This window comes from Macaca nemestrina, chromosome 1 (genome assembly GCF_043159975.1).
Source record: "Macaca nemestrina isolate mMacNem1 chromosome 1, mMacNem.hap1, whole genome shotgun sequence".
In the NCBI taxonomy this organism is placed as follows: Eukaryota; Metazoa; Chordata; class Mammalia; order Primates; family Cercopithecidae; genus Macaca; species Macaca nemestrina.
In genome coordinates, this window is record NC_092125.1 from 220778559 (window position 1) to 220800521 (window position 21963).

Here is a 21963-nt window from a genome sequence, read left to right on the forward strand (position 1 = left end):
TGACCTTGCTAGGGAGCCTCTGAAGGGCCTTTCTACTGCTTTCCTGATACATTTCCTCTGACCCAGGATGACCTTCCCATGCTGGATGGGGTGAGGAGCTTAGGGAGTACAACATGTATTCCATCCTCTGGGCCAAGATCTGTGCTAAGCACTTTACATGCATTACCTCATTTAATCCTCACAACAATAACAATCACAACTAACACAGATGGAGCATTGGAGATACGTCAGACACAATTCCAAGCACTTATCACCTCACTTAATCTGCACACTACCAATTGCTATAGGTACTTTTATGATCCCCATGTTACAGATGAAACTAAACCTTGCCCATAGTCACAGCCAGCAGGTGGCAGAGCTAGGTAATTTCAATCCAGACAATCTGGCTTCAGGGTCTGGATTCTCAAATACCATGCCACAGAGCAGCCCTGCTGAGTAACTTTCCCAAGCTGCATAGTTTTAAAGTAGTGGAGCCAAGATAAAATCCAGACAGATTCCAGAGTCTACATTCTAACCACCAACCCAGTGGTATCTCATACCTCACAGTCCGTGGACACCTGAGAATTCCCTTTCTGGGGCCCACAAGGTCAGAGCTATTGCTATAACAACACTAAAATGTTGTCTGCCTTTTTCACTCTCAGGTGTGTAGAGTGGAGTTTTCTGGAGGCTATTGTATGTGAAAATGTCATCATTCTGGTGGTTCATGAAATGTGTGATTGCTTAATCTTATGTTTTAACTTTTTCTGATTTACCAATAAGGCCTGTAGTCTAACTAGCATTATTATACCAAATCAATTTCCCAGCTTTCATATTGTCCTAAAGCTTTGTAAGATGTTACTGCTAAAAACGGCTGGGTAAAGAGTACACAGGACTTGGGCCGGGCGCGGTGGCTCATGCCTGTAATCCCCGCACTTTGGGAGGCCGAGGTGGGCAGATCACTTGAGGTCAGGAGTTCGAGACCAGCCTGGCCAACATGGTGAAACCCTATCTCTACTAAAAAAACAAAAACTAGCCGAGCGTGGTGGCACATGCCTGTAATCCCAGCTAATCAGGAGGCTGAGGCAGGAGAATCACTTGAACCCGGGAGGCAGAAGTTGCAGTGAGCCGAGGTTATGCCACTGCACTCCGGGGGGATAGAGCAAGACTCCTTCTCAAAAATAAATAAGAGTACACAGGACTCTCTACACTATTCTTACAACTTCATGTGGATCTATAACGATTTCAAAATAATTTATTATTATAATTTCCAATATGGTAAACATCCATAGATACAACAAACATCATCAAAAAGCTCGAGCTGCTGCTGCACTAAGACCGCCTCCAGTCTTCCATCGTACCTCCCCTCTCAGGGCTGAGAAGCAGAAGATAGGACCGATTCCTAGAGACCAAACCTACAAGAGTGGAGGGAGGCAGCGGGGGCTTAATCCACACATTCATGTCCTACGTTCTCCCCTTCCTGGGTACCTCCCCACTTCCTGAGTACAACTGTTAACATTAAAAACTACAAGAGTTACAACTATAAGCTTTCTCCCCTCTTCCTCCTTGTTCCTTTTTCTCCCTCTATGCCCTGCAATATCTTTTTCTTCCATACTTTGTTATACGTATTTTCCCTCAAAAATAAGCCATGAACTTTGGAAGGTAGAGGCGGGTGGATCACGAGGTCAGGAGATCGAGATCATCCTGGCCAACATGGTGAAACCCCGTCTCTACTAAAAATACAAAAATTAGCTGAGCATGGTGGTGCACGCCTGTAGTCTCAGCTACTCGGGAGGCTGAGGCAGGAGAATCGCTTGAACCCAGGAGGCGGAGGTTGCAGTGAGCCGAGATCGCGCCACTGCACTTCAACCTGGGTGACAGAGCGAGACTGTCTAAAAAATAAAAATAATAATTTTTAAAAAGCCATGAAAATGAATTTCTATAACTTTCTACATCAACGCACATTTGAAAAGAGAGTGAGCAGTGTCAAGTATGCAAAGTTGGGGACAAGACATGGCTGTGACATTTGCTGTCTCCAAACAGGCACAAGAGTCTTTTTCATTTGAAGGGTTTCACTGCTAATTTCTAAAGGAGAAAAAGCAAAATATACCAGAATAAACTGAGATAAGTTGCAATATCTTCAGAGTATTAAACACAACAACTTACTGTGAATGCCCATTTGGGCTCCTGCAGGGAATGGAGGAAAAAGCAGAAGAAAGTTCCAGATGCTTTAAACCCCAGGGTGGTGAAGCTGAGACCCCAACAAGGTGAGGTTACCAAAAGGGGCCAATTTGCATTTGTATTCCAGGCCTCGGCTCTACCCAGAGTACACTTTGGCCTCCTAGAAGCCAGTCCCCACTATCCTAACCTAGTAGGATTTCCCCTATGGCTCAGTTACAACACTCTCCACAACTTGCAACAGTGTGCCCTGTGTATTGTGAAAGCCCTTTCTGGTTGGCTTAGTTAATCACCTCTCCAGAGAGGCAAATTTAGGGGTGTAGACAGGCAGGCTCTGCTTCACTCACCTCGATAAAACCTGGCACAGAGTACCCAGCTCAGAGCAGTGGTCACTGCAAACAAGCAAACAAATGCCTGGCAATCAACTGCCCAGAGGTCTGGGCACAGAGAGATGGCTGTAAGAGCAGTATGGCCCCAGCTGGCCATGGAGTCCATGGAAGTGGATGAGAGGCCTCCATGGAAAGCAGAGAAGGAGAGACTAGCCAAAAACAACGCCCTCAGAATGCCCTTATCAAAGAATGAAACGGAAGAAAAAGCGCAGCAAATGAGTCCCAGTCCTAGAAGTCATCGCAGAGCCAAAGAGGCACCAAGCGCATAGCATCACCAAAGCCGGGGAAGACTCCGAGACGTGAGGTGGTCAACAGAGCCAAACCCTGCTGCTGATCCTTCAAAATCTGTCACGTCTGATCCCTTTCTCCAATTCCCATTGCCACTGACATCTTCCAACCTGAAGCTATTCAGGAATCTCCAATCGTCCTGCACATATTGGCAGCAAGTGTCCGTGTGCTGGAGCAGTGCTACCTGGGGAACGCAGCAACCAAGAGAAGGGCAAGTCCTGCCCACCTGCACCCCAAGCTAATGTGGCAGACTAGGGGTGCTCAATGTCTCAGTGACCTAAAGAGTGATGTAAGAGAGATGAGGAGGGGACAGTGCAGTGCTTTAGTTAGGATGGCAGGGGGAGGTCTCTCAGAGATGTCACACAGGGACTTGGACTTGAGAGATGAAAATGAGTCATGTATTAAGAACTGAGGAGTTGAGGAGAGAAGGGCCTTGGGCTGTTCAGGAATAAAAAGAGGCCACTGCGGCTGCACCAGAGTAGAGCCAGGAAAAAAGCCGAGGCGGCCGCCACTGGAACCTGCAAAACCAAGGCAGGAAACAGAGCTGGACTGCATTCAGAAAGCAGTGGGATGACACAAGAGGGTTTGGGCAGGAGAGTGACGAGATGGGGTGAGGCTTTCTGGCTTCTAGTCTACTCTATATTCAACTTCTCTGAACCTTTTGTCTTCTTGAATAAGCAATCTACAAAGCATCTGATTCAAACCGCTTTTTAAACTTTCTAAATAAAATCTAGTAGTTCGTCTGCTGGCTTTAGAGACTGTCAATGTTCAAGAGAAGCAAAGAAAATAAGACACCTGAGGGCTCATCCCCTTCTCTTGTCCAGACGATTCTAATACAGAATAGGAATAGGTGAGAGTGGGGACAGCGAGTCGGTAAGCAGGAGAAGGAGCTTTCTACTGCCTCCCATTGAGGCTGTTACTGATGAGACTGAGTTTCAACTTCTCAAACTATCTTCATCCAAAGCAGCAAACTGTGGGCTACAGCCTTTCATCTCAGATGCGGTTTGTTTGGTCTATCCATGGATTTAAAAAAAAAAAAAAATCTATTGGAAGAAATCACAGAAAAATCCCCATTTTACTCTTAGAGGTCATCCCTGGCCCCTACAGGCATCTGGGTTCCTGGCACACCCTCTGGCCCCTCCTACCTTCACCATACTAGGTCCCCTTCCTACGCTGGGCCTTTCTCAATTTAGGCTTTCACCTGGCCCTCAATTCTTCTGATGGTCAATATCCTCCACACCCTTCCAGGTCAAGTGCAAATCCCAGCTCCTCCACGAAAGCGTTCCCAACAACGCACGACGACTGCTGGCTTTTCTGATTTCCCAGACAGTGAGCTGCACGTTCTGTAAGGCCTGCGGAGAATGGTCCCGCAGGAAGGAAAACTGCTGGTGAGGAAATCAATCAGGAGCTTTTGTAATAGCCCAGACAAGGGATGGCTGGGTCTGAATTCAAGCAGTAATAGTAATCAAACTATTTTACAGGACAGAATCAGCATGTGGTTACCGGCTGAAAAATAACAGTAATAAATAACAACTTACGGTGTTTCCTATATGTCAGGCACTAGCCTAAGGGCTTTATGTCCAGTAACTCATTTACTATTGACTGCAACCACATGGCACATGGGGTGGGCACCATTACTGTCCCCATTGAACAGCTAAGAAAGCGAACACAAATAAGCCGAGGACTTGCCCAAGGTCACACAGCTGGAATGGCATTGCCAGAACTGACCAAGGAGAGTGAGTCAGAGGGTATCAAAGGAGAGGCAGAGAAAACCAGTCCCACAGCTTCCTTCTCTGCCAAAGTGTTACCATCCTAATGTAAAAGAAAAGGCTTCTTGCCACAAGCTTGTTCCAGCGACTTAAGGAAACGCTATTCAGGTTGTTAATTTTTTTCTGAATTTCAGAAATAGTATTTTCATTCAGAAAGACAAGGTCCCAGATTTTCTAAAAATTGCTAATTTACCTAGTAGAATACACGATTCAAAATGAGATTTCAAGTGCCACCATTATTCATTCAGCATGCTAATTTCCGAAACTACACATTTATTAATTGAGGTTTAAGTCAAAACATAGGAACCACCTTACTTAGAAGTCTTTTTTAAAAGTGAAAAAGTCAGATTCATATTTATAATTATCTACAAAAGATATACTTCTATATTAATAATGATAAAACAGTGAAAGTGGTTTCAACTTTTTATATCCTATGTATTTTTAGAATTAGAAAAAAGGGGGAGAAATAACCAAGATGAAAAGATAGAAAGCTATCCCAGGGTTTCGCTCTTTGGAATTAAGATTATGATAGACCTATCTAGATGGTCAGATGGTCTCCCATAAAACAGCTTCTGTAAAGAAATGAACTACTGGCCAGGCGCGGTGGCTCAAACCTGTAATCCCAGCACTTTGGGAGGCCGAGACGGGCGGATCACGAGGTTAGGAGATCGAGACCATCCTGGCTAACATGGTGAAACCCCGTCTCTACTAAAAATACAAAAAAATAAGCTGGGCAAGGTGGCGGCGCCTGTAGTCCCAGCTGCTCGGGAGGCTGAGGCAGGAGAATTGAGTGAACCCGGGAGGCGGAGCTTGCAGTGAGCGGAGATCTGGCCACTGCACTCCAGCCTGGGCGACAGAGCGAGACTCCATCTCAAAAAAAAAAAAAAAAAAAAGAAATGAACTACTGATACATGCAACAATATGGCTGAATCTCAGAAACAGTATGCAGACCAAAACAAGACAAACGCCAAAGGGCAAGGGCTGTATGATTCCACTCCCATGAAACCCCAGAGGAGGAAAAACCAGTGTGTAGGAACAGAAAGTCGATCAGTAGTGACCTTGGGCAGGGAAAGACTAACTTCAGAGCAGCAGAAAAGAACTTTTTGGGGTGACGGACATGTCCTATGACTCGACAGCGGTTAAGAGTTACACGGGTGTGAAACTTGTACTATACAGTTAAAGCAGTTACCTTTTACTGTATGCAGATTGTACCTCAGAGTTGATTTTTAAAGTCAAATAACTAAACAGGTCAATAAATCCTGAATTCTCATCTTTAAATCATGTTAAAATGAAACTTTAATGCACCAAGAAAATATTTTCAATTGTGTTCACTTTCTTATCTGTCAAATAGGGATAGTAATGGTGCCCACCTCATGCAGTTGCAGTCAATAGTAAATGACTTACTAGGCCGGGCGCGGTGGCTCAAGCCTGTAATCCCAGCACTTTGGGAGGCCGAGGCGGGCGGATCACGAGGTCAGGAGATCGAGACCATCCTGGCTAACACGGTGAAACCCCGTCTCTACTAAAAATACAAAAAAAAAAAAAAAAAACTAGCCGGGCGCCGTGGCGGGCGCCTGTAGTCCCAGCTACTCGGGAGGCTGAGGCAGGAGAATGGCGTAAACCCGGGAGGTGGAGCTTGCAGTGAGCTGAGATCTGGCCACTGCACTCCAGCCTGGGTGACAGAGCAAGACTCCGTCTCAAAAAAAAAAAAAAAAAAAAAATGACTTACTGAACTTCTGTAAAGCATTTAGGCTAGTGCCTGACATATAGGAAACACTGTAAGTTAATATTTTTTATTATTATTATTTTCAACCAAGTCCTGGTTCTGCCCTGTAGAATAGTTTCATTATTTGTATTTATAAGAATTTTTTAACTCAACTCTAACAGTCCTCTACTCAAAACCCCCCAAAGTTTCCCCACCTCACTGGCAAAGTCTACTCTGGTCCTTCTGGCGACCCGAGAGCTGAGCCCACACTTCTTTGACCATTTACTCCACCCTCCTCAGGTCTGCTCCAGGTACATGAACCACAGAACCAACCTCCTCCACTCTCCCTGCCCAGCCCTTCTCTCCATACTCTTTAGACAAATGTGGACTGTAATCAGCAAGGTAACTCTGCTCTAGGGCATAACACTGGCATTGGCTGCTGTTACATAAAGCTGCATGCACCATCTCACATGGTCAACACGTACTAATGTTTTTATTTTTAAAAATATATAAGAATAAGCAAATTTTATTGGTGTTTCATTTAAATTTATATAAGTAACTCCTTTTATATGCTTTGCCCAGAGAATTATCAGCAATTATTCTATCAGTTTAATCCATTTAAAGCACCTAGTTTCTTAAATATTGACTTGATCAAAACTAACTGGAAAGTGACAGCAATACGTGATGGAATACATTAGACCCAATTTTCCTTAATATTAAGGATAATTCATAATATATTCATACTAAAATATGTATTATTGCTACAATAGACTAATCATCATCATCAAAGTAATTGTTACAAGCAAAAAACAGCTTAGAATCACACAGTATTAAAATTTCTAAAATTCTATGAACAACCCATTTTTGTATAGATTTGCAAACAAGAATCTAAGCTACTATGCTGGAACAAACGATGCGAAAAAAAATCAAACAAGCTTCAGTTTACTGAAATGGCATTAAATTATATTTGGTTAAGAAATGAGCAGGACTGCTATAACAATAAACAGATGAAAACACAAACCAAGAAACACTTATACACCACTTTTGAAAAAGAACAGGAGTCAAATTAGCTCTGAAATACAAAAAAGTACCCTCTTTCAAAAAGCTGTCAGGTCCACTAAGTTGTCCAACTGAAGAAACTGTCCTAAAGCCTGGTGCTAATCTCAGTAGTGAACACACATAATCACCACACTCCTGCTCCCTTACAATCCGGTTTCCCTAGCATAGTGGGGAGGATATCCTAGAAATGGAAATCAGCTTGTGTCACTGTCCAGTAGCCCTACAGGCCCTATAAACCTTAGCTCTCACACCAATGTCCTCTTATCCCAGAGCCCCTGATGGGGCCAAGCTCCAGACCATGGCTTGCTCTCTGTTCTGTGAACTACCACGCTCATTTCTACTCCAGGGCCTTTGTACTACTATGGGTTCACTCTGCCTGGAATTTTCTTTTTCCAGATCTTCGTATGTCTATGTGGCTCCCGGTTATTAGCTAAGTTTCAGTTCTACTAGCAATCACCTCCACAGAATAGTCTTCTCTGACCATGTAATCCAAAGACCACCTTTCACCTCCAGCCATCATCCTTTATAACAAGATCTTGTTTAATTGTCTTCACAGCACTGTTCACTATCTGAAATTACCTTGCTTGTCTTCCTGCTTTTTTAACCGTCTCCCTCTTGGAGTATGTTACTGGCAGAGCCCTTGCCCACCTAGTTCACTGCAGAACCTATAACATACTGGGGTACAGTCTGTGCCTGATGAAAGAGGGAAGGAATGAATGAATGTTAGGGACAACTGAGATAATGGACCCATTCCCGAGATAAAGCCATTCCTAGATAAGTCTAGGAAAATAAGAAGGAAAACAGTGGAACATCTCAAAAGTTAAGTATCAGGATGGGTGTGCAATTGAAGCAAGTAGGATACCGATGATCTGAGAATGCTGCCTCAATAGTTAGTGCTGAAAATACTGGCAGGCTGTGGCCTCTATTGCTTCTTCTAAAGGAATCAATAACAAACAATATGATATGCCCATGACGAGGATCCCGCAGTCCCTGAAACTCAACTGTCAGGCATATATAAACAAATTATTCTATGCTATTGTCTTCAAGACCATACACATCGTAAGAAACAGAACTGACAACTAAAATCCATCAAAGCAATGCTGATCCGTTCCCAGAGAATAACCTAACCCTAAAATAACCGTCAGGATTGTATGTATAAGTATTTATAAGTCAATCTTGTTCAAGTTCAAACTTTTTTATATCTGAATTTTGTTGTGTCGTTATTTCTCAGTTTTTCAAGCACTTACTGCTCATTTTCACTGTCTGAAAATGAGAGCGATAAATACGAGAAGGGAAAACTGTAAATTATCCTGAAATAAGTCTTAATCCTTAAAAATTACTGGGGTGATTGTTGAAAAACACTGATAGATTTCATGCCATAACAATAAGGTCTAAACAGCATATAACTAATATTCTTCTAATAATGAAAATACAACAAAAGATGCTAAAAATTTTTCTCATAAAAAGTGGGCAATTTTTATAATACAAGTAAAAGTTTCATTACTACCAGACCATTTAAATTACACCCAAATCAGAAATGTGTTAACCATTAGAAACATAAGAGGACACTTTTCCACTGATACTTGGCATTTAGGATCAAAGGCAGTCTTCTGCAGATCTGATATTAAAACTTGTCAAAAATCAAATTGTAAAAGAGCCCAAAAAAAAAAAAAAAAAGAAGTAATTATTGCTACCACTTTTTGACTGGCATGCAGACTTTTTTAAACACAAGTTTGATATAATTGAAATATAAAGCAAAAGTTTGAAGTGTCAAGTCTAATACACTAGAAATATTACAAGCCTAATACTGTACAAGAATTAAGGCATAATTAATCATAAGGTTAAAGGTGTAGACACATCAAATAAATGATTCTGAATAGCAATGCAACAAGAACAGTATCAACATTTAGATTTCACTTTGGAAGAACTCACAACCATTCTAGCACTGGATCAAGACTCCTCCAACAAAACCGTTCCTAGACGATAGAAAACTGAGCTCCTTTGAGTGACCAGGTTCATATTAAGAATCAATCTTAAAATAGGAAAATAAATGAAATCTATGAAATATATATGAGCATAACTTTGATGGACGATGACTGTGAAATCCACTTTGTTCTCTTTTCCCTCCCCCACCTCACCATTTCAAAAATAATTTGCCTTCAAAAGCATGTCAATAAATCTGCAAGTTTTAAAATAATAGAAAGCATGTGCCCCATGTGTTGGCCAGATTCATTTTTTATGATATACGTCCTCTGCATTAAAATAAACATTTCTGATAAAGAAAGTAATGAAAAGAAATCAAAAGGATCCATTTCAAAAATTTCACATCTCTCAATGCAACACAGGACTGAATTTATTAAACTTGGCCCCGCTAATTAAATTGAACTTGTGATCTCTAGTTAGAATCACCTGTAAATGATAAAAAGGTGTCCGAAGTTTCAGTTGATGAGGGATACAAAATGTTCTCAAGTCTGAGAGTTTTAAGTTAAGGACTTAAAAAAAAATTACATACTTCATATTTTTGGTTTTGTCCTTCTTATTTTAAAAATAAGTGCTTATGAAGATTTTAAAAAGAGAACATTTCTGACACCCACGAATTTCTATAACTACAAGTGAGATGATATTGAAACCAGAAAATAAGAATCCTACTCTAGAATATATTATTAGATCCACATAACTGGTTCTACTTATCAGAACACCCTTGAGGAGGCTATGAAAATATCTAGCAGAATAATTTAATCACCAGGTAATCCCACATCTCCTGTAAAGAGAAACACATCTTACATTTCAATATCTGCCCTCTTGTTTTTATTCTGAGAACAGGTTTTTCAAGGACAAAATGCTTAAAGTTTCTTCTTTGAACATTTGCGGTCTCTATAAATAACTTTTAATCCTCTCTTTTCAACCAACAGATAATCACGAAATAAAAAATGCCAAAAATGAAAGCTTAATAAGCTTCAAAACAAACACACACAAAAAACTCACACTAGAGTGTGGAAAGGGAGAATTCAAAAAGAAAGTCTTAATGAAAATCCCTAAGAATGAGTCCTCTACTCAGGGAACCACAGAAACGCCAACCCACGCCCCAACAACGCACATTCCATCCACTGCACGAACAAATGCACAGTATGAACGCAATGAACTAATTAATGGTATTAAGAAACAAAAATGAGAATCCAGGAGAAATGAATGTGTGTGCTACTATCTTGTAAAAATCAAGAGCTGGTCTAACATCTAGGTCATGTATTTGTATAAATTCTGATTTTTAAACTCACCTGATTCATTTTCAATTCCTGTTGTGTTCTGTAAAGATACACACAACAAAGAAACTTCTTTGATTACATGAACCCTAAAAAGAAAAACAGACAATTGTAATATGTACCTGCCTACAAATTTACAGGGATTTAAAACCACATACAGAACTGTAGAGTTTGCTCAAAGGGCTATTTATAAAGCAACTCTATGCCAAATCAACTTCAATCTATGCTGAGAGCTTCCTTGTCAGATTTATTATCTCCAGTAAAATAGATTTCTTACTCCTCTTTACTAGGGCTTCACTGTACTCTACAACTGAAAGCAGACTCATTAGGATGACATCAAATCTTTACTTTGGAACTGCATCATTCCTACGAAGAAATAAATTAGCTTTGTTAATAGAAATACAAAGCATTATTGAGTACCTTATTATGCAATATAAGTGTCCTTCTTTTTCTTTTACCAATACTGTGTTGAATGTAAACACCATTAGACCCCATTACATTATTCTGTTTTTCAAGTTCCTGAATTAGAAAGGTGAATTTACTAACATTGGCCACCGGGAGGTCTCTCTGAGGAAAAGAACAAAAAACTGGCAGTAAAATGCAAATGTTTTAATAAAAGATGTTTGGAAACAGCTACATTGTCCCTTTAAAAACCCGTGTTCAATGTATTCATAGTACAGTAAATTAAGAAGACAAAATTATTTCTTGTAAGTGCATATGACATGTTTCTAAATAATAATCTCTGAAAATGGTCCTTTCTGCAATGTATGCCTTAAGAGTCATATGATGTAATTCAAAATATATTAAATCACGACACTTTAAGTAGAACTTCCACTGTAAGGTTCTAAACATTTCCCACAAGTTTATATACATACACCATTAGGCATAATTCTCCTATTTCTTTATGTACTTGTTTATAACTTATCTTTCCTTCCTTGACTCACAAGCCTCTGCTTACATTGTAACATTATGTTCTAATTGTCAATAACCCAAAGAATACATTCTTCCTACTGCCTACCCACTGTTTTGATATTTTACCCTTGTTTTTTAATAAGGTAGTTGGATTTTTCTTTCCTTTTCTTGCTCTATTTAACCACTCACCTGATCACCCTTAACCACCAAAAGCACTATAGTTAAGTTAGGGCCTGGCCGTCTGAACTACTTTTATTCATCATTGGCATAAGGATGTATTCCATGAGATTGCATCTTGTTAGAGAGCGCACTGCTAGCCAAACCAATATAAACTCTTGGTAAGCAAGTACTCAGGAAAAAAAAAAAAAAGCCAGAGAATTGAAAGTTAAACCATGAAGTCCATTCCTTTACATTTTAATACTGAGCATCTTTCTCATCTGTATTTACATGTCCTGCCTTAGTAAACATCATATATTGAACATAATCAACCCTCTTCTCTAAGACTTAACATTGTTATCAAGCTAAAAATGTGTATTTTGGTATTAAATAGTGATGAGGTTAGTCATCTCTCAGATGTGCACACCTGACCCTCGACCAGAAATGCCTACTGACTACTATCCAATTCCACGCGGTGGCCCTGCATGACACCTTATTCCCCCAGGTGAATAAGATGTCAGGGGTTTCACTTGTCCTCTTACAAAGCTTTTATGGGTAGATGTATTAACACCGGCTCAGGGGAGTTCTCTTTGAGGAACAGAACAAAATACCTCTGCGGTAAAATGCAAATGTTTTAATAAAAGATGTTTGGAAAGAGCTATAATGCTTTACCATTTCCCTTTGTTTGCCTTTTCCCTCTCACAAGAATCATCGGTATTATGATCACACTATCATTTATGAAGCTTCTTCCAAGGACCAGCAGGCACTGTGCTGCCTTCAGTGAACCAGCTCAGGTCCCCTTCACCAAAATAAGCACAGCACCAGCATCCTCAATTAACAAGAGCTTAAGATAATTCAGTCAAGGTCTCATAATTTTGGTTTCTGCTAAAGCACCTAAACTACATTTCACCCATTTTTTACTCCTGCCTCCCAATGAGCACCCACTATGTGTCAAGCACTGCCCTTGAGCAGTGGAAAGGAGGAAGATCCCTGCCCTTTTGGGGAAGACAGCTACAGTAAATACGTAAGTAAAATATGTGGCATGCCAGAAAATGAAAGTGCTTTAGAAAAAAATAAAGAGTTATGGAGAGGGAGATAGTTATCACAATCTGTCTCTACCTCTATGTGTGCAAATTCAACAATGTGGTCAGAGAAGGACTCAGAAGGGGCAGTCTACATAAAAGCCAGGAAAGGGACGAGCTTCGAATAGGAAAGTATGGGGAGAAATGTTATATGGAGGTGGAGGTGGAAGTGAAAGCGAGAAGCCTCACAAGGCTGCGAGCCTGGGGAAGCAGAGAGGGAGCCAGGATGCTGGTGTGGCTGGTACACAGTCGGTGAGGGGCACATGAAGAAGCAATGTGGGAAGCTGATGCCCAATCTAACCAAGAGACGATGGGGGCATGGCTCAGGCAGTAGAAGAGATGTGAGAAGTAACTGGATCCTGGATGGACGGACGGAGGGAGGGATGGATAGAATTTTTATTTTATTTATTTTTTTGAGATGGAGTCTCGTTCTGTCACCAGGCTAGAGTGCAGTGGTGTGATCTCGGTTCACTGCAAGCTCCGCCTCCCGGGTTCAAGCAATTCTCCTGCCTCAGCCTCCCAAGTAGCTAGTACTACAGGTGTGCGCCACCATGCCCAGTCAATATTTTTGTATTCTTAGTAGAGACAGAGTTTCACCATGTTGACCATGATGGTCTTGAGTACCCAAGATGTACTGCAGTTTTAGATCTTAGGCATGAAAGAAAGAAAGGAAGTCAGGGATGGCACTGAGGTTTTTGTCCTGAGGGCATGGGAGGATGGAGCTGCTGTTTTGAGACGCTGCCTTCTTCTTACCATCTGCTTTTCATGTTTTCCCTCTTTAACACTTCTTTTCTTTTCCTCACCTTTTGTCATTGCTGGCTCATAGGCACAATTCAGACAGCTGAGATATCCTAACATCTGATACTGAATAACTAAAATAGTACTTAAAACATTGTATTCCTTATTATCTCAATGAATCTCATGTTTTTCTTTTTTTCTGGAGACGGGGTAGTACTCTGTCACCCAGGTTGGAATGCAGTGACACAATCACAGCTCAGTGCAGCCTCGAACTCCTGGGCTCAAATGATCCTCCCACCTCAGCCTCCTAAGTAACTAAGACAACAGGCTTGCACCACCATGCCCGGCTAATTTTTTTTTTTTTTTTAATTTTTTTTGGCAAAGACGGAGTCTCACCTTGTTGCCCAGGCTATCATCTTTTTCTTTTCTTTTCTTTTCTTTTCTTTTTTTTTTTGTTGAAACAGAGTCTTGCTCTGTCACCCAGGCTGGAGTGCAGTGGCGCAATCTCAGCTCACTGCAAGCTCCGCCTCCCGGGTTCATGCCATTCTCCTGTCTCAGCCTCCTGAGTAGCTGGGACTACAGGTACCCGCCACTACGCCCGGCTAATTTCTTTTTGTATTTTTAGTAGAGACAGGGTTTCACCTTGTTAGCCAGGATGGTCTCGATCTCCTGACCTCATGATCCGCCCGCCTAGGTTTCCCAAAGTACTGGGATTACAGGCGTGAGCAGCCAGCCTGCCCAGGCTATCATCTTTTCTTAATTAAAAAAAGGTTAGAATATAATTCAGATTGTTACATAATTAATAATCTTTTCTTTCTACACTACCTGTTTCCTCTCTGTCCAAATGAGAATGCACTTATTATTTCTTTCAGAGAAAAGAAAAATCATAACATCTTTTTCTTAAAGATTCACTATATACTGTGTGGGGAGAGCCTCCTCCCTATTACTTCCAATAGCTAACTGCTAAAAACCAGACCCTCATTTTTTCCTCTCTGCCTCTTGGACTCACAAAATTGTCAATCTATATACATAAAATACTGTACAACAACAAAAACACTGTAAATCTGACAGTGAATTCTCAAATGTTATTTTAAAAACTTAATTCTTTATTCAACTATATCAGAAACAAGGGTAAGTATTAAAGACAAAGAAGTAAGACCTGGGCAGAGTCTCTCAACAGAAGAACCCTGCATTTTGGACTGGCCAACTCCTTGAGCAAGACAGTCCCTTTCCTTATGGGCATTTAACATTGCTCTGAGCAATCAACACTAGCAGTGCCTCCAATAATCCTGACAATCGAAAATACCTACACACATTCTCAAATACCCTTCCAACTGAGAACTTCTGAATGTGGTAACCATGTGATGAGCTGCAACAGGATAATAATGTATTTTAAGGCAACTACAGCATCTAAAAATGTTTGGAATAACTTCCTTAAGATTTCTCCAGCACTGCTCAAAACCCCTATGGAAGTGCCATGGCAATCCCACATAACTTTCATATTCAGTGTTGACTTCAACAGTCCTGTCTTTACACGCCCATGTAACTAACACATGGTGTCTCCAGGCCAAGGTTTTATCAAATGTGAGAACGTGAATGATCAATCCAGCAGTGCAGAGGCAGAGAGAAATCTTTCCAAGCGTATCACTGAAACCTTAACAATTCCGCCAAACGCTCTTTTTTAAAGCGCTAAACAATTAAGTGCCTCTGCTTTGCTAACGGCAGATACTGAAAATCTTTAAATCCCTAGGACTTCTCCAACCTTGGCTTATGCCTTAGTTTCTTTTCTGGATTTCCACACCTGATCGAACCTTCTTGAATATTTCTACAGCACCCCTTGAATAAGTCTAACATATCCCTTCTATCCCACCTTAATATTTATCAGTCCTATAAGAGCATACACTCTTAGAAAATAAGAGTTTGATCTCTATTTTACATAGCTAAGACTTTAATATGAGTAGATGCACTTAACTTTTCAAGATATCGCTTTTGAGTTCTAGACAAATCAGTCTTAGAAACATTTATTAATAGCATAAAGATGATTTGATGATTAATGATCAGTATCAATATAACAACAATAAAATAATATGAGTCATTTTTAAGATCCTAGTCCCATAAAATGTCAACACAACCTCGACAACTGTTAAGCTGCTGTCTTCTGACACGGAAGTCCAGAGACCAGAAAATCTAGACACATGTGGCACAGCCCTTTCCCTGGGTCATACCAGCCCTGCAGCCCCAGCACTCTCTATTACCAATCCTCTGAAATAAAGCAGGTTTATCTAAACAAAGACACAAACTAGCATTAATATAATACATGTTACACTTAAACTGTCTTCATATCTGCCCTTTACGGACTTCTAAAAATCTACAAATCTATATGAAAGGCAAAGTAGGAGCAACAGATTTTTTTTTAAATTAGTTTAAGTCTGTGGGGGAAGGGACAGAATTGGGAAAATACATATTTGATTTGTACATTCACCTTTAAATCACTGATATAATTTTTTACAATTTTCTTTAGGATCACTTTAGATCTCTGGCAGGGAGGGAAGAGTATCTGGAAAATAATTAACTTTGCAATAGTCACATAGAAGTCACTGATATTATTTTACAATTATTTTAAGTTACAAAAAATTCTACATTGTGACATCAAGAATCAGAAAAAAACTAACTTTTATGATTCAGGAAGTTTATGGATAAAGAGTAAAACAGAAATAAGTAAGAGAATATGTTTTTATCGAATTTAAAAGACCAGAATGAAAACATGGACTAGACACAAGAAAAAAAGTTGCCATTTTGGGAAAGGAGTCTTAGAAAGTTCATGGCCAACGTAAAAAAAAAATTCTAAAGCTAATCACCACATAAAGAAGATCTCAAGGCAAATAAATACTGTAGCAAATACAGAGATGATTCAGCTTTTAGCAGACTAGATTTGTAGTGTCGTCTAACACTGACCTTAACTTACTCTGACCAAAAGATTCTTGCAATCCTGAAACTTCTAGAAAAATAATAAAAATGTCTGAAATACGCCTTCTCAAAAACAGTTTTTACTGATTTCAAAATGCTATTATTCACTGTCATAGAAAACTACCACGTATAACTCCTAAATTACAATCTTTGAACTTTTCTTTCTTCAGAAAATCTCCACAACTAGAATCTGTAAACTTCAGATATCAATATGAAAACACGTAGCACCCACTTGTTAGATTAAACAAAAGCACAGATATTGAATCTGCCCAGGAATTTGGTAAATGAAAATTCATCAGTTTTCCTTTTCTAAAACAATACAATTTCACAAGAGTAATCATCTAGCTTCATACTAAAAAATATAGCCCCAACCTTGGTATTAAAATGCAGACTATATTACCAAATTAAATAAAGTGAAAAATCAAATCTGATACTTTTTAAGAATGAGGAGATTCCATGTGTGTGGAGAGAGAGAGACTGCGCAGACAGGAAAGGTGTGGCAAGCTGCTGAACCAGAGGCAATGAATTCTTTCTGCTTGAAACCACTCATGCCTCTCACCCCGGGAAGGATTTCTCCCAAGACCAAAAGACAATGGTTAACACAGAGTATACCACATACAGCAATTTCCCTACCTACAAATATATAAGAAGAGATACAAGAATAGAATGTTCACAAATAAACCAGTCATTTCTCCCATTTCATTGATCAGTTTCCTCAGTGAGGCCCAGAAAATGCAGACAACTATCGCAGGCCCCGATTCCCCGAATGCATAGAGCAGAGAAACCTAAATAGCCAAGCGGAGTGTAGCGGCTTTACTCCTGGTGGGACGATCTGATACTAATAACACAGATTCCATGGAACAGATCAGAAAAAAGCAAGGGTCTGCTGTTCTCAGTGGCTTTAGAGCCGCAGAGCTCCAATGAGAAAATGAGGCTGATTCAAGCTTTTGTTTGAAATATCTAAGTTTATAGAGCTCTGAGGTCAACAGCCCTCTGGGTCCAATGGGCCCCAAGCAATTTAATAACACCATATCAAAATGTCAAATAAGGGACCTGCTGATATGCTAGGAAAGGACTATAAATCCACATTTAGATTGTGGCATTCCAGGGTTTTTTCCCTGTCAGAATATCTCTTCCTTTACTTGGGGGAAAAAAAAAAAAGATTAAAGGGGAAATTTTCAAAAGCTACTGCTCCAAGCATCCATTAATAATGAGCCAGCTCGGAAGCAAACGTATGGCAGTTGCTGATTATTTATTCTTTATTATTGATTGCTGTTATTGACAGCTATTAATATATGCTCTCCCTCATACTTTTGATTAAATTTATACACCTAAGTCATATTCCACTGAACATGTAATTTATTACATCACAAATCTCAAGCTTTGTTTAGGGTTCCTACAATAATTCCCTATAACCCCCTTATTAAAAATACCCAGTTTCTCTAAAGAAATTAAAACATATTATCTTAGCTCTCACTATAGGATATTCCTCCCCTCCAATGGTACAAAAAAAAAAAAAAAAAAGAATTATTGTCAATTTTCCTGCATGAAGTAACTCCATCCAATCAAAGCACTCTTGAATTAAAATGTTAATTTCCTTTCCTTATTTTCAAGACTAATTGCCAAGAAACACAAATGTAAAAATCTGGGGGCAGGTCAGAATACAAGTTTTCCAGTAAGTCCTTGCTCTCTGATGAGAACTATGCTGCAGATTCAAGGCCATTATTACCTCCTGCAAAACAGTATTAAAGTAACAGAAGCTTCCATGAAAGATTCTTTTCTGACATTTTCCCTACATTAGATGTATAAAAACTTTAACTTATAAAAGGAAAATTAAATCAATTCTTTACTAACGTTCAAATGCCAAGCTTCTAACTCAGACAAAATTTCTAAAGCAAGATGCCATATGATAGCTCATTTCACAACTCCCAAAACAAAATGAATCCTCAGTTGACCCCTGTGAGTTACCGTTTTTCCACTGGAGTTGCCAATGCAGATGTTACTTTTAAAATCAAGAGATGTCTAGGAATCCTGCAAAATACTTGTGAATTTCCTGAAAAGCGAAAGAACGCTATAGCAGCACGGACAGGGTAGTGGTCCTTGCACCCAGGTCTTCATTTCTCACATGAAGACTCTCTAAGCAATACAGACATCTTACAAGGAGCTGCTCGGAACTCTCTTCATCTTCCATACAACCTGCACATAAATGATGGGGAGGCTTCCTGAATCCACAGGTGAACAACCTAAAGCAAAATCGGAAATCATAACAGATACAATGACAACTTAAACTCTTTTGCTACAGTGTCAGGCACACTCATATTACTACAAGATTCTATAGGTCTTCCCCCAAGATTTTACTAAGTTGTGTTTTTTTTTTCTTTTTTTTCTTCTTTTTGGTAGAAAGTGACTCTTTTATTTTAAATAATTTGAGATTTGGGGTTTGTTCTCTAAATATGTTACTACTTCTCTAGAGTACTTAAAAATAATGGCAATGCCTGCTGTTTGCACAGCAAAGTGTGTGCACTGTTCTACAGTTTAAGAGGTCCTTAAAACTACACACATGAGCTTTTTTTGGGGGGAAAAAAGTATATTTCCTCAAAATAAATCGTTAGTAGTTCTTGTTTCAAGGTGAAGATAAATAAATGCCTAACCATTTATGATTAAAAAAAAAAAAAGATGAAAGACCGTCTTTTTATGTTTGTCTGCTTTAGTCCGCAAAACAGTGCAACTCAAGTGGGCATCAGTGCAGAGCAAGGACAGAAGAGATGGGCGGTTCTAGAGGGCTCTGAGTTCCACGCTAAATCGAAACTTGACCTTGTGGTAGAGTTCCCAGATACCGTGTGAGGGGTTACTATCCTATTCCACACCCTATTCCAAAAGGTCTGCGGAGAAAGATGGAAGAGGAATGACTGAGAAGCAGAGCCTATGATCACCTGTAAGAGGAGCCTGGTTTCATGGCAGCCCATCAGGAAGGCAGCTTTGGCACCTGGGATGGGCAAAGAGGAGTTCTGGACTAGAAGGCACCATCGACAAGACAAAACTGAATATTTCAGGAAGATAAAGTTGACAGAAAAGAATGAGGAAGTAGCTGAAGAGAGGGCAGCCAGAAAGACTGGGGCCAGGCAAGTCGGTTCAGAATCCAAGAGAACAGGCAATTAGGGTTTGAACTGCAGTCAAGAGCTGAAACAAAAAATATGATTGACACTGCAGAGGGAAGGAATGGGCAGAATGTTAGCTAACTGAACAGGAGGTAAAAAAGAAATGGCAAAGATGAATCCCAAAATTGGAATGTGAGTGACTGCAGGAATGGTGGTTTGAATATATTTTAAAGATAGAGCAGTCAGGAGTAGGAACAATATTTAAGTGAAAGGTGGTGAGCTCCATTTCTTTTTTTTTTTTTTTTTTTGAGATGGAGTCTCACTTTGTCTCCCAGGCTGGAGTGCAATGGCGCAATCTCGGCTCACTGCAACCTCCGCCTCCCAGGTTCAAGCAATTCTCCTGCCTCAGCCTCCTGAGTCGCTGGATTACAGGTGTCCACCACCACACCCAGCTAATTTTTGTGTTTTCAGTAGAGATGGGGTTTCACCATGTTGGCCAGGCTGGTCTTGAACTCCTGACCTCGTGATCCACCAGCCTCGGCCTCCCAAAGTGCTGGGATTACAGGCATGAGCCACCGCACCTGGTCAGTGAGCTCCATTTTACTGACTCTAAGGAGATGCCCAACCTTCCCAGGAAGTGTACATCAGTCTCAAGTGGAACAACAGGTCGAAGCACAAACAGGCCATCAACATCGGGATGGAGATTCAGAAGTCCTAAGAGGGTGCCTCAGGAAAGGAAATTGCCAAGCGGAAAAATATCCACAGAGAAGGGCAGACGGTGAAGGATGTGGCTTTGTGAAAGGCACGGAAGGAGCTAGAAAAAATAGTGGCCCCTTCCACCAAGTTCTGTAAGAGTGGGAGGGAAGGTCAAAACGCCTAAGGACCCAATAGATAACTGGGAAGGTTTTTCTCTCAACAATAACTGCCATGTTATTTCACAACACTCATTGTATTAGGAGAAATATCTAAGAAAAAATGTTACTAATGTTCATGAAAAACCTGAAGTATCTCAAATTGCCTGCCTATTCTTTATTCATCTCAAAACATTCCGATGAAAAAGAAAGGTAATCACAGTCTTCACCTTACAAATAGGAAGAGATAACAGGGGACAAGTGACCCACCTACCCCCTCCACAGCCGAAAATCACTTGTACTCCATGCTTGATCTGTGATACTGTCATTCTGTACACTGAGGTAGGGCTCCATTAAATTACTCGAGAGTTGCATTCATATATTTATCTCCCCAAGCAGGTGAGCTGACCTGCCTTCTAACAAGTGGTAACAGAGCTTCACAATTAAGAATCTAAATTTATCCCAAGAGCCATCCTTTTGAAAACTCCTACTTTCAGATGTACTATAAAACTAAGTCTTTCAGAATTATAGCAAAGTCCCTAAAAAATAAGTCTCACAGCATGAGGAACATTTAGAATGTCACTTTTACACTGATACTCCAGATTATATTTAATTTATATTCTCTTAACAAGGTCTTGGGCAATGTACAGGATTCATAGTGAAGTACACTAGGGTTTAGTGAATCTTACAATTCAAATTTTGATGGCATCATTTAAATTATTTGAAAGTGCCACAGAATTATCCCACTAGAGTTTAACATAGGTCTCAGAACTACACATAAGCACATATAAAATGTGTGGGTTTTACCAATTTCCAGACAGACTGCCCCCTATAATCAAACTAACAGTTGCACTTAGCTTTACATATTTCAGACAAGCTGTTCCAAGAAGTAATTCAGCTCTTTCAAAGCAAAACCCAGAGTATGATTTATTGCAAGAGCTACAAAATATTCTTTTCACCAAAATGGCTGGAAAATAATAACTATTCAGTAAAATCTCCTTTATTGCATGTTCCAAAGGACTAATAAATGAAAACACAGTATAGGCATGACATGAATCAAGACTCTAAGAATAAATACTACACAGTACTAAGAAAAATATTGTAAGTATATTTCATTCCAAATGAGCCAGATTTACTACATACAATAATTCTAATTCATGCCTCAGGAAGGTGGGGGTGGGGAATGAAAGGCATTCTCTTTAAGAAAGAATATTTAAACGACACATACATTCATTCCAGTGAAATTATACAGATGTTCTGTAATTCAGAAAACCACCCCTACCAAATGTGGCTCCAAAAGCACATCTCTTTTCATATGTTTTATTTATCAATACATTCTGATTAAAGATGACGTATGCCACAATAAAACTTCAATCAATACTATCTATACTTAAAAGATTACAAATAAGGATTTGGCAACTTATACTTTTCCCCCTAGAGGAAAGCTGCACTAATGCTACATGTTTTCCACAAAGATCAATGAACTATCTTTAAATTATAAAATATTAAGTTAAAGTTAGGTAAGCACTTCAAAA

The 21963-nt window shown here is 39.9% G+C and overlaps 1 protein-coding gene across 5 annotated transcripts in view; it reads right to left on the reverse strand.

Annotated features, from left to right (window-relative positions):
• The window catches only part of LOC105473203 (PR/SET domain 2), a 128944-nt gene that overhangs the window by 103103 nt on the left and 3878 nt on the right, over positions 1–21963 (reverse strand). For 2 of the 5 annotated variants that reach the window (XM_071100430.1, XM_071100416.1), the window contains exon 2: positions 10640–10713. The exons of 1 other annotated variant lie outside the window; for it this stretch is intronic. In XM_071100430.1, coding sequence (XP_070956531.1) covers positions 10640–10648 — 9 coding nt within the window. In that variant the 5' untranslated portion in view covers positions 10649–10713. Of the gene's footprint in view, positions 1–10639; positions 10732–21963 lie in introns of those variants that run through there. 2 more of the 5 variants (XM_011726858.3, XM_011726859.3) reach the window with 1 other exon arrangement.